Raw genomic sequence first — 13,248 nt, forward strand, 5'->3', positions numbered from 1 at the left:
GGGCTGTCTCTTTTTAGCAGTGCTATAGCAGATGTGGAATTCATTTAATAATTCTGATGTTTACAAATTAGAAGCACAAGTTTCCGTTCTACATGGCATCTTTGAAAATGCTCAGAAAAACTCAGCTTGTGTAGCATGTGCATCCCTTTCAGACACTGCGAAGTATCTTTTGACCTCCCTGGACGCTGTGCTGGGCAGCTGGACTATGATTGTTGCTGGAAGTGGTGCACATAGGAGCATAGACTGAGGGCAGTGCAGCCACATGCATTGGTAACTTGGTTGTGTTATGAGTTACTGGTTCATACAGCATCTTTTGGAGGTAAGTCTCCGATTTCCCATTTAGCAAGGTTTCTGCAGCTTGATAATTCCCTTATGTGAATTTTGGAATGGGCTGGAAGTCATTCAGCTGTTGCAGTACAGAGATGCTGGTGGCCAGCCATATCCAGACAGAACTGCAAAGGAATGTTACTGGGCAGCAGTTCCTTCTTTTTCTAACCAAATGGATTTAAAACTTTTAGTGTGACAGGGCAACTAGTGTCTCTCCTGCTGTGGTTATTTTGCAGTGACTTCTTACTGTCCTCCTCTTCTGTTGTGAACCAAAGACCACCCATACACTCAGGTCTCTTATTAGCTGCTGGAAAAAGCGGGGTTCGATTCCAGCTGGTCAGCATGGTACGGATACAAGGTTGGTGCATGTTTTAGAAGCCCTGGATCACACTTGTCCTTGCCACTTCCAGCTTGTGTGACATTTTAGGCTTTGCAAAGTCCAGGTCTGAGAAAGCAAACCCGGGAGCTTCACATAAGGGGGTTTGTCTCTTGATCTGTGGGATCGCTCTGTAACTTGCACTCAGAGTCTGCTCTGATTTGCCCATGCACTGACAATTGGCTCCTTTTCATGAGGCACCAAAGGGTTTACTGCTGCTCGGGGTGACTCTGCTTACAGCCCATTAGATGCTTGAAGTGCTGTGAAGACCTACTGTCTCACTTTGATGTGAGCATTATCCTTCTCCTGATATAAAAATGTTATTGTGTACTCTGAAATCCAGCCTATGTATACCATAGAATCAATGTGCAATGAATGCCTTCAATTTGAGGTGCAAATAAAAAGCTGGGCATTTCAAGTGATGCTACATTATTATAGCATATTCCTTTACAAGTATATCTAAACAAGAACTCTGTCTTGGGCTTTCATATATATCAGTAAGTGCTAACTGACACTGTGTAGGTCCTTAATTCACTGCAGGACAAAGCAAATTTCAAAGCACTGTGTAGAGAAGGAGTTTGCTGGTTTGATCTGTATTTGCAAATGACCCCAGCCCCTGCCTGCCCAAGCCCTGCTGCTGTGAGCAACTGAATGCAGCTCCCAGCAGTAAGTGACGTCTTTCCTACTTTTATGGGTGCTCTACCAGGTTTCTGGGCTCCCAGCAGCTACTGAGCATGCAGAGAACATCTCTGCAAAGCATATGTGTTGAGCCCAGCACAATCCAGTCCTGTCTGCTCACCACGCACACAATGTAAAGTCACATTGTGTGTGTAGCTCATAAAAGTATGTCCTGCCCACTGGCTGCAGGGTCAATCTGTGCCTGTGAAATAAGTCTGGGATGGCTGGATGGCTTCTGAACTTGAGGATGATAATGGATATGTTTACCCCTGTGGTTGTCTCGCTCAGAATTAGTTATTGGTAATCTTGTTTCTTCTCTATATTTCTCCCACATCAATTCACATGACAATAGTGTCTTTTCTCAGATACTTGGAGACTATTTAGAAAGGGAGAAGGGGAACGTGCTCCAGAGCTTTCAAGCAGCTTGTGAAAAGCGTAGAGTGTATTTTACTTTGGGGGTGATGTATAGCCCAGATAATACTTTTCACCAAGGACCATTATATCTCAAGTTGACTTTTTAATTGATTTAGCTCCTCTGATCTATACATTGCCAGACATGAACTACTAGCCTTTGGACAGAGTCCAGGGTGTAATGGAAGGTTCACTGAAACCCCATCAGCTCTTGTTAAACCTGAGTGAATTTCAGCCCAGAACATTTCTTGTGAATCATTAAGCACAGTTAAGCAGGTGATGGATTTGAACCTCTGTATCTAGTGTTCAGCTATATTTCAATTAGGAAGGAGCTCATGAAATTCATGAGGGTTTTGGTGGTGGGGTTTGGGGGGATTTTTTGCCTCTTGTGATGGATAACTGCACCTGGAAACCCAGGGCAGATGTTTTGATATCTCCCACTTATCACCAGCATGAGCTGTTCCATGTGGCACTCAGTTTCTGTTTTTCAGTAGTAAGTTCTGCAGCATTTACTTCTCCTTTTCCCATTTTAATGTAACATTCAGATTTGTTATTCTTTACTTTGATATCACTTTCTATCAGTAGAACTGCTGTACTCACAGGGAGGATGTAGTGCTATGGCAACAATATATTATCTGCAATCTTGCCAATGAGTAAGATATGGTGCAGAAATTAGTTCATTTATCCAAATCTGATGTGACAGAGCTGAACAAAGGACCTGGCTGTCCTGAACCTCCAGCTATTTTCACAAGACCTTCCGTTCTGTTTCATGTTGGTTATGACACTCAGATACATTCTCTTCTGACTGTTTCCAGTGATGCCTTGTTAAACCTACAGATGTCTTAGCACCTTGGAAAATATTTTTAGACGTACAATAATCTGCAAGCTATCTTTGGTAGTGACAAAAAAATGGAAAATGAGCTTTTTTTTTTTTTTTTTCTGTTCTGTTACTATTCCAGAAAGGTACTTTTCTGTAATTTCAGGGTAGGAAAGAGCATATAAATGGAAAAAATCTCACCCAGGCTGGGATATGTGAGAAACGTGTTAGATTTTTCACTGCTGAAGACTGAGAGAGCTCTGCCCTCCTCTGCTGTGTGGTGCAGACTGGACAATGTACAGCCTTCAGGGTGCTGTCTTGCACCTTCTCTGTCCTACATACACACTGGTGGAATGGGCTTTAGGGTACAATGATTACATCTAATTCTAAATTCTTCTAAAATGTGGGTGTTCAGAATCAGTCAGTTGATAACCCTTTCATTTATGGTCCAGCTGGTACAGTGCTGGATTTGCAAGATTTTAACCTCTGTGTACCTGTCCTTCCTCTGACGTATCATCTCAGCCATCCAGACTGTTGTGCCTTTCAGGGTAGGGCAGCTTTCAGGCAGCCCAGTACACTGGGTCCAGCTCCCAGGGTTGCTGGATATTGGGGTAATGTTAGAAATGGTAGATCTTTGGTCAGATCTGGTGACGATTAGAAATTGTTTACATGGATTTTACAGTACACAAACTGGTACATGTTCTTAACAATCAGCGTTTGGCTAGAAACTCTTGGAGATGAATCAAACCAGGACAGGCTGCTACAGACTTATGGACACAGTTTGAGAGTTTTCAGTGAAATTAGTACCAGTGCTTAGTCAATTGATGTTTGCTTGTTGACCCCTCTTAACTAATTAGTCCCTACTTCACTGAGCTGCTTCTACCTGCATGCACTGAATTGGCTATTTCATATTACTGTTTTACCACTCTAATGGTGGGAGAAGTTGATTCAAGTTAAGAGATGCTTCCTTTTCCGCATTATAAACCCATGCCTTGTGATTTGTGGAGAAATAAATTGTTTTGTTGCATATCAGCCATCTGTTTGAGGGGAGGGATGTGTGGTAGCCTCAGATCAAACATTAGGTGCATCTGAGCAGCCAAATAGACAATCCTTGGGGCCTTCTTATTAGGTGTGGGTAAGTATCCAAAGTTTGGGTGCCTCTCTGTACTCTTGAGGTTCCCACATCTTCCCTGTGCACTACACAAGCAGATTTCACTGTCCTTCTGTTAGCAAGAGAAGGGTTGTAGCCTCCTGGACCATGTTCTGCTCCTCATCTCCAGCCTCCAGGCATCCAGCAACCCAAGGGGGCCTGTGTGCACACATGCTTGTTGTGCTCCAAGCAGAGTGTAAAACGAACCACTGGCCTTGTTTACTACGTAAATCACAGACACATCCTCACACAACAGCCCGGCAACAGGAGCGGTGTGCCTCAACCCTGCCCAGTTCAGGAGAGGGTCGTGGGTGCCCAGAGCTGGGCTCCAGGGAAGCGAACACCAGGGCCCTAACAGAGACGCTTTGAGATCTGCAAAATCAAAGGTGATTCTTTCTCTGTCCTGCAGTGGGGAAGATGGTCTGTCAGTAGTTCATGTCTCATTTGCAAAAAGCCTAACTGGGGCGGAGAGGGGAAGCAGATGGCTTTCAGTCACTCTGCAAGCCAATGTCAGAGCTAAGACTAAAACCCAGTTCTTGAAATCCCAGGCTCCATCCTCTATGGCCTACTGCCTCTCTAAGCATGTGTAAGGGCTTAATGAAAAACACCAAATCTTAATTTAGAGCAGGATTCAAGAAAAATGTCCTATTCAATTACTTAATTATAGGTGAACCATAATTATAAGACACAAACATGTCTTGCTACAAAGCATCAAGCAAAAGAGCAAAAAGGATTATTTGTTGTTTAATTTAGCAGAGGAAGGCAGCTGATGATGCGTAAGTCTATCTGACACCTAGCAACTTGTGTTATCCTATTTGTTAATCTTTTTAACTTTCCATTTTATTAGGATAGGGTTTCAAGAGCAAATAGGATAAATGAGATTAAATCTGTCACCCTGAATTACTCTTCTTTGAGTTATGAGCAGAATCACTCTATGTCGGAGAAGTATAATTATGAGGAAAATGCTGCCTGTGTAATTGTGTGCTTCATTCAGAAGAATTTGAGATCCATAATTATCTCTAGTATGCCACGGTGGCGTGTGCTGGCTCTTAATTTCTACAGTAAACAAAACCGTTGAAGGTTTCTCTCCTGCGCAGTTCTTGATACAGCATGGCTGGTACCTGCAACAGTAGTAATGTTATCCATCAGGTCTCCTGGTTCAAGTGAGGGATCCAAACTAACTTGGATTAGAGCACCCATCGTACATTCATTTTCACGTCTACCTTGAACTTAAATGTTCATTGTGCAGTGAGGAATAATGGCCATGGGGAACAAAGAGTCTTCTGAGCTGTAGATATGCCAGGTGAGGCATGTCACTGCTTATGCAAAAAGCAAGTCATAGCACATCTAGTGCTGTGTTCCATCACTTAACTTTTCAGTGGTCCAAGGATATTGCCTTTGACCTCTGCAATGACCATGATTCTGCAGGTGCTCCAGCAAACACAAAGGGTATAGCTTTCTTTGGCAATAATTAAGCTGTAATAGAAAAGCTCTGGGTTAGGACTTGGTGGTTTTGCTCCTAGATGCCAGTGCACATCAGAAATCTTGGGGTTTAGTTTTTCTGTCAGAAAAATCTGGTGGTGGTGCTCCATTAGACGACTATACACTGCTCTTGGCTCTACTTAATTTATATGGCCCTATAAAATCTGTGGTACCCTTCATGCTATATATTCCACTGTGAGATGACTTGAAGACACAACACTGTAGCCTCTTGAAATTTTGAGTTCAACAACCAAAGAAAGCTTTGAATCCATGTGTTGTTTATCTAGATTCATAACAACTTCTGTTAGAAAAAGCAACTGAAAAGTTCAGCTAGATTGTCCCATAGATCAGTGTTATTGCTGCTGGAAGCAGATCTCCTGGAGAGAGGATATGCACAAAGTATAAAGAAACTCACTACAGGTCCTGCTCAAACATTTCTGCAGCTTCCTTCTTGAGGCAGAGAGCACAGAGGGTCAGCAGCCAGACTTTTGCATGATGGATTAGTGATAAAACAGTCTGCCGGACTTGGATTAGAATTTCTGTTACGTTGCCTAAAATTATGTGTGCATTAGGGGAGAGAGGTAAGGAGGGTGCATCATTTTGTGGGAATCCTAGTAGCAATTTTATTTTCTTTTTCAGACCTTTTTACAGTTAGAAGCCAGGACTTGATCTCCACATCAGTTTTTATCAGTCAGTCTAGTTTACAAATGAGGCCCCTTTTGTCCCATCTAATCTTATGTGATCTGTGATGCTGCATAAAGATTTTGTGAAGAAAAAGTTGAAGGACTGTGAAGAGACCTTCTGGCTAATATGTACAATGACTCACTCTATCCTTTATTTCAACTTCTGTGAAGTATTTTCAGATACACTATTTACCCATTAAATTAGCTGTTCAGTTTAGCTTATGGCTAAAGTTTTTCCTAGTATTTTGATGTATTTGTTGGGAACATGACAAAGTAAATTACAAATAAGAACATTAACAAATCCTTACATTAATCATCTTAGACAGTCTCTCTCATTATAATCTTGTTCTGAGTAACTAGTTATCTGTAAGAAAGAGTTTCCTGTCCCTTGATTTGCCAACTTACTTGACTTTACTGCCAAGGAAATCTCTCCTCTGTGGTTGACAAGCAATGGGTAACTTCATAATCTTTCTCTGTGTAGGCAATTTCTTCATGGGAAGAAATGAAGTCAGTCATGCCCATTACTGAATCTAATTTTACTGTAATTTAGAGGGAAGAACCCTTCCCTGGGTAGAATTCATTCTATAACTGCTTATTTCAGGATTTCTTTTGCTTTCCTCCAAAGGATCTGGCAGAAACTGTTGTTAGCGACAGGCCTGCAGCTTGCTTGGCAAAGTCACTGCAGCACATTTCGTGGCAATTGAGAAACTTCTGCCTTGCCTTGGTTTTCAGTCATCGGCAGCTGCTTTGAGGAAAACTGAGCATGGCAGCAAGTCAGTATGACCTCGCTGCATGTTGAAATTCCACCTCCTGGTAAACGTACGGCTATTAGTGTACCTCATGGAGTCAAGCTGTCTTCAGCTGGGTCTGCCTGAGCTAGTTCATCTCCATCAGCTTTCTCTTCTACAAGACGTACTCTTTTACCCAAGCTCCACGACCACCTGGATGAGATCCCAAATGCAAGAGAAACAGAGAGGAATTCAGCTTTCCTCCACTGAGCTCTCAGCCCTTTCCTATTCTCTTAGTAGGTGTTAATTTCCTGGGCCTTTCCCTGCTAAGACCAGTCCCAGGAGAAACCCATGCTTCTGTTCCCCCTGCTGTGGGCTATAGTAAAGCATCCTTACGCAAGTGAGAAGATTTATTTTTTCTTTCTCACCTAGTCAGCCTGGAGGTTTCGCCACAGACAGATCTTGCTCTCGGCTTTACAGTTCATTCACCCTGGGTGGGATTTGTCCATCTTTTACTTGCTCCAGACCAGACTGATTGAAGCACGCGCAAGGAAAGGTCTTTTTAAAAGCAGTTTGCAGCAGTGCAATGTTAAAAGCCTGGCTGTGAAGAGGAGGGTAGCACAAAACAATCTCTTCCTGTCTGCTCACAAAGAAATGGGAGGAGAAAATGTGGTACCCTTCTAATGCTGGCCACAAGAGTGTATTTAACAGTGTCCCTTCAAGGTCAGTAACACCATTCTCAGCTGTTCAAAACAGGATATCGGTAGCAAAACCAGTGTGAATTAGATTTGGGAGAAGGCTAGTTGTTGTTTTTTCTTTCTCTTTGCAGGCTTCAGCCTGGCAGATAACCAGATTCAACTGTAGATGTAATTCTGGCACAATACAATCCAGAATATGTGGGCTGATGTATGATTTATGCTAATGGCAGCAAGGTATTGCTGTTGAATGGCTGTCTGCTTAGCAGCTTTGGAGGTGTCCCTGGCTGTCAAGGCAGGTAGAAATCTAAGGAGCCACTCAGCAGGGGCCTTACTTTTTTCAAAGACATTCTTTCTCCCACATTTTTCCTTGTTTATATTTGCAAGATTCATGAGATTGATCAGATTTTTCCCCTCAGCAACCCTATAACACCAAACCTCTTTATGCAGAACAGAGAAGTAGATTTGGTCTATAAAAGTCTGAGTGAATAAACACTGCTTTTTATTGGGTAAAGTTGCCTGTCAGACAGTCTGTTTTCTGCCTTGGTCCTGCCCTTCTCTGCTGGTGAGAAGTGCTCTTTGCAGCTAGAACAGGTTTCCTATAACTAACAGGCATTTCTCCATCCTCTTTCCAAAGTCTCCTACTTTTTCTCCTTTACCCTTTATCTTCAGTTCCTCTCAGTTACGTTTGCCAGGTGGGCAGCAAGCCTTTCCAGTGTTTCTGAAAAGTGTTCACATGGCAGATGACATCCACTTTATTTTTGATACTGCATTCTTATATTCTGCTGACACCTGCAGAGCCCGTGCTTGGTCTGACTAAAATTTCCCCCAAGGAGAGGTTTTGTAGTGTTGGTTCTGGGTGTTACTTGGAGTTGAAAACCACTCAGGGAAGCGTAGTGAGAAGTAGTGTGCTTCTCTTTCTACCTGCTATGGAGATCAGTGGTTTAAGAATCCTATTTTGCTTTACACCAGTGAAAATTGAAAGTAACACCAGCTGCAACAAGGCTATACAGAAGGTTAACAGAAATGCAACAATGGGATGAAGCTTTTACACAGAGAAGCAAAATGTCAGGTTGCAAATAATGCAATAGGGTTGCAAAGCCCAATGAGCCATGTGAACAATTGGTGCTTTCTGTGCTATGGAACAAAGCAGCTTTACAGAGATGTACTTTAGATCACTGAAACTGGCTGTATAGAAATTTCTGTTGTTAAACTGCATATCCAGCCTTGCTGCACGGAGGGGACAAGACTACTTCTCTATGTGAAGGTGGTGAATGGGATGAAACTATGTGTTACAGCCAAAAGAGCCCTTACCTATAACTTTTCTTCTCCATAGGTGCCCCTGGTTGACAAAAGCCATCTCCCCAGCCATCCCAGTGTACAATGGGCTCGTGTTCTTGTTTGTACTGGCAAACTTCAGCATGGCAACTTTCATGGACCCTGGAGTTTTCCCACGAGGTAACAGAGAATGGGACTGTTGGGGGGCGGGATTTGAAAACCCAAGCCAAAGGAGGTGTCAGGTATCCAAATATGCTGTTTGCTGACTAATCCCCTTTTTTCTGCTATTCTTTCTTGTAGAATTTATTTATTTATTTATTATACTCAGCTGGCAGTAGAGGTGGGATGGTAGTGAAATGCTGGATACCCTCCACCTCTCGTCTGAGCTAGGAGGAGTCAGTTGTCCTTGCACTTGCTCAGACTGGCAGTCGAGGGCACAGGGTTGCGTAGAATGGTTCTCCTTGAGTAGCTCTCCTGACTGATGTGATTGCAATTGCCATCCCCTGTGTCATGCTGGCACATTGGATTTAAGTCCCTGTCTTCACAATAGGTAGCAGAGCATGGTGGAGGGGAGAGGCTGAACTTTCTGAAGCAGCTTAATCAAACCAGACCTTCCAGAAAGCCTTAAAACAAATGCAAAAGCATTCAATGCTAAACAAACATAATGATCAAGGCTTGCCTTAGAGTATCTAAAAATGTATACATTTAGAAAGATATGCCTGCTTAAATTAGTACTGATTCACAGCTGATTAAATAGGATAAAGATTGCTCAGCTTTTGTAATGGAAACCACAGTGCAGCTATCTCTTTTAACACATCCTAATGAGAGAATTATCACCTAATTTTATCTGTCTTCTAATAATTATTCACATGCAGTTTGCAGCAGAGACTGCTCTAGGCAGTCTTGCTAAACCAATGGATCTGTGCTTTCTGCAAGCTGTGCTTTCTCACCTCTATCCACTGAATTCAATATCTATTTTGAATTGCTACCTGACAAGAACAAGGTACCTGTCCTGCTGGCTTCCCTGAATAGCAAGTGCCAGGTTTCTCCAGGTAGCAGGGTCTAATGATGAGCATGTGTCTGTCATTCCTTTCAACTAAGGCTTTTGAACCCCTGATTAAGTGTTCCAGTTAAGGAAATAATTGTGTGTAAAGGCAAACTAAGGCAAAGTCAAGATTCATTCATTTGTGCAAGATTAAGTGATGCACTGTTTAGGTGCTTAAAGGTACAAATAGATGCTAGTGAGATTTTCAAAAGAGCTTAAGCACTTAGAGCTTTTAACAAGTTTCCTGGACTTTAAAGTTCCTCCATCTCAGCAGAGATAGCAGTGGTTAAGCTAAAATGCTTTGGGTGTGAGGTTATTGAAAGCATACATGCTCTTTGCCTTTGGTAGGAGGAGAGCTGGAATAAAATTGTTCAGTTTTGAAAATCTCAGTCTGGGAATCTAATGTCTTTGTGCAATGTAGTTCCTCAGACCGGAGCCTGCAGCTGGGCACTCACCATGCCCTATGAGTGATCAGTTCCGAAGGTATTGTAAATTCATACCTTCCTTTGCACTTGTCTAACTTCCTTTGCAAACAAGTTCTTCATTTTGGACTTTGCATTTAAAGGAGAAACACGCAGGGAAATCAAATAGAAACTTTGAAACTTTCTCATCACCTTCCCACTCTTCCCATCTCCCTTAACAGAAGGGAGTCAGGAGCAAAGCGGGAAGAGGAGGAGTTCCTACAGCTCACCTTTCTTCTGCCTCTTTCTCTTCATTTGTGGCCTTGGCCTTATATCTGTATGCTGTGCATGGGCTTGGTCTGGAAGAGGCTGGGAGCAAGGAGAGTGGGGAAAGCATGAGAAAAGGGATGGAAGTCATCCTGGAGGAAAGCGATGGAGTAGGAGTTTAGATGTGTGAAGGAAGCAAACTGATAAGGAAAAGAAAAGGTGGAAAAGACTATAAATACCAGTGCTGGGAGGAAAGAGGAGCAGATGTTACTTCAGATCACAAGTGTGCATGTGAAAAAAGCTATCACCACCCCACGCGGCCCGCAGAACTGCCAGCGCAAGGAGTTCACAAATTGTAGGAATTATTTTAAAATGAATATACAATAGATCTATGTGCTTTCTGTTATTGAAATTAGGTTTAGTCTTCTTGGTTTTCAAGCTTCTTAGCCCATTTCTGATAGTTACAAATTTACTCCAAAACCAAAACAACAAATAAGCACTACAAAAGCTGAGATTCTAATGAAATCACATGATTCTTTTAAGGAAGCCCCCAAAAATCGTAAGATATGTTATAAAAACATGAGACTTGACCGCCCTGTGTCAGTGGATCAGAGTATGAGAATCTATGTATTAAGAAACAGTCCTCTGCCAATGTATTCTTCTGCTGTGATGACAGAAAGCTGGAAGCAAACATATTTTTAGCTATACTGTATGAGCTTACAGGTTCTCTGGCAGATAGAACTTGGCCTATGGGGGAAGTAAACCCAGCACACTCTTGTATTGTTGAAGAGGGCCTGGATCAAAGTCACAGATCCATTACTTGGTTTTTAATCATTTTTTGATTTGTTGGCTCTCTGAATGTTTCTGGTATGAATCAGGATTGGGTCTGTGCGAGTGAGTTGCCAGTAATACACCAAAATGAATGAGAACGAAAGGAAGTATTAAGTCGCTGAAATTGGGGCTACCGTGACCAATCTGATTTACAGCCTGGGTTGAGACTGGCAATGTTCGTTGCTGGCCAATTATAGATACCAACTACAAAGTGGCTTCCAGTATTTTTGACGTGAATCTGTTTCATACAAACTCTTCAAGTGTGTGTCAGTTCTGCAAGACTAATGTGTTTATGTGCATGTAGGTATATACAATGTACAGGCTTTTTGTCTGCATAGGCAGTTTTTTCACAAGAGCTTAAATGGTTTGACTGTTCTAGTGTCTTGTTTTCATATGCCCACATGTATTATAGAGCACGGGCTAGTTTATAATAGTATTGGAGAACTTACAGATTATATTTATAGAAGTGCCTAAGGGATTTAGAGTCTAGCTCCCACTAAGAGTCCCACTGACTAGTTATGAAGGAAAATTATAGAGAATGGTGCCAGTACAGCACTCTGCTTCTATGCACAAACATTAATCCAGAGAATACTCTTGCAGGGTAAATACTGTAGCTGAGCCAGATCCCAAGATAAGTGAAGGGAGAAACTCCCTCTGAAGTCAATGGAAATTGGATCATGATAACACATCTAGAGAAGATTTAATATAGAACTAAATGACAGTGACTGATGCCCTGCTGGGACAATATTATCAAATTCCACCTAATTTGGAGCCAGTCAACCAATGCCAGCTGCACTACAATGTTTAACCAGGTGTTAAATAGATGTGAACTTCTTAGATTTTCTCTGTCAAAAGGAAACAAAGATCACAGGAATCTAGAATAAAAGATGAACTTTCATGAACATCATTCTTGGTTTTTTTCCTTTTCTTCCCAATATATATTTGTCTATTATAGACTGGCTTTTATTTTGTGCATTTATTTTTAAATGGCCTCTTTTCTTAAACAGGGAAGTGCTTAGCTGAGATGATAAACCATCTGCCCTCCGTGTTATCCCTAATAAGATAACTGTGGTATTGTCAACCTCATCTTACTAATGGCAAAGAGAGGCTAAATGACTAGCTCAAGGCCATAGAGTGAGAAAATTAGAATACAGGACTTCCTGACTCCCAGTCCTGTGCTCATATCAGTAGACCATGCTGCCTTTGAGAGAGACGAGATCTTCCCAGTTATGTAGAGCAACAGCATTCTGGGTATGCTATGAAGAGGTGATCATAGGATATACTATAAAGAAGTAAGCACTGGTGCAAGGGCTTGTCGCGGGCACACAAATTGCTTCAGAACGGTATATCTCACTGTGGCATCAGAATCCCTGGAGCAACAGGTCTTTGGGATGATTATGCATTGACACTAGAGTGCTGAACAAATCATCGCTCAGGGTCACCTGGGTTGATTTTGGGGTTTGAGCTAGCACAACCTTCTTCTAATATCTGTTGATGTAATTTCTTTCACTTTATGTGCTGGTAGGCTAGCATTGAATTAATCCCAAATGCATGCAGCAGAAGTTCTTACAACAAGGGCTTGGGTGATTTCTATCCCCTCTTTGACTCTAGGTTGCAGCTCATCTTATTCATCCTGGCTGTAAATGCTGGCTAAGACTCAAACACCTCTCTTTGTCCAGGGGCTGGTGCGTGAGGCAGCACAGCACTCCTCTGGGAGGTGCTAAAATGAGTCCTGATCACTGAAGTGTTCTGCAGCCTGGACAACATGTTCTGACAGTCCATCACTTCTACCACTGTGTTGTTTCTCTGACAAGCCCAAGAGCACGTGCAGTGCCACTGTATCCAAGACACTGACTGGATTAGCTCTTTTATCTTTACCCTCTTCTTTCCACTAACTTTTAGTTTTGCATTGAGCAGCAGATGAAGATGAAGATAAAGATGACGACTTCCGAGCTCCACTGTACAAGAATGTGGAGATTAAAGGAATCCAAGTACGGATGAAATGGTGTGCCACCTGCCATTTCTACCGTCCTCCACGCTGCTCTCACTGCAGCGTCTGTGACAACTGTGTTGAGGTAA

General features: G+C 42.3%; 1 protein-coding gene across 4 annotated transcripts in view; it reads left to right on the plus strand.

The window, feature by feature from the left end:
• Positions 1–13,248, plus strand: part of ZDHHC8 (zinc finger DHHC-type palmitoyltransferase 8) — a 123,174-nt gene that overhangs the window by 85,443 nt on the left and 24,483 nt on the right. For all 4 annotated transcript variants that reach the window (XR_007506724.1, XR_007506725.1, XR_007506726.1 and 1 more), the window contains 2 exons: positions 8,684–8,805; positions 13,087–13,244. Coding sequence is in view for 1 of the 4 variants with exons in the window: in XM_049805796.1 (XP_049661753.1) it covers positions 8,684–8,805; positions 13,087–13,244 (280 nt within the window). In the remaining 3 variants the exon portion in view is untranslated. The remainder of the gene's footprint in view (positions 1–8,683; positions 8,806–13,086; positions 13,245–13,248) is intronic.

This window comes from Accipiter gentilis, chromosome 7 (assembly GCF_929443795.1).
Source record: "Accipiter gentilis chromosome 7, bAccGen1.1, whole genome shotgun sequence".
Taxonomy (NCBI): domain Eukaryota; kingdom Metazoa; phylum Chordata; class Aves; order Accipitriformes; family Accipitridae; genus Astur; species Astur gentilis.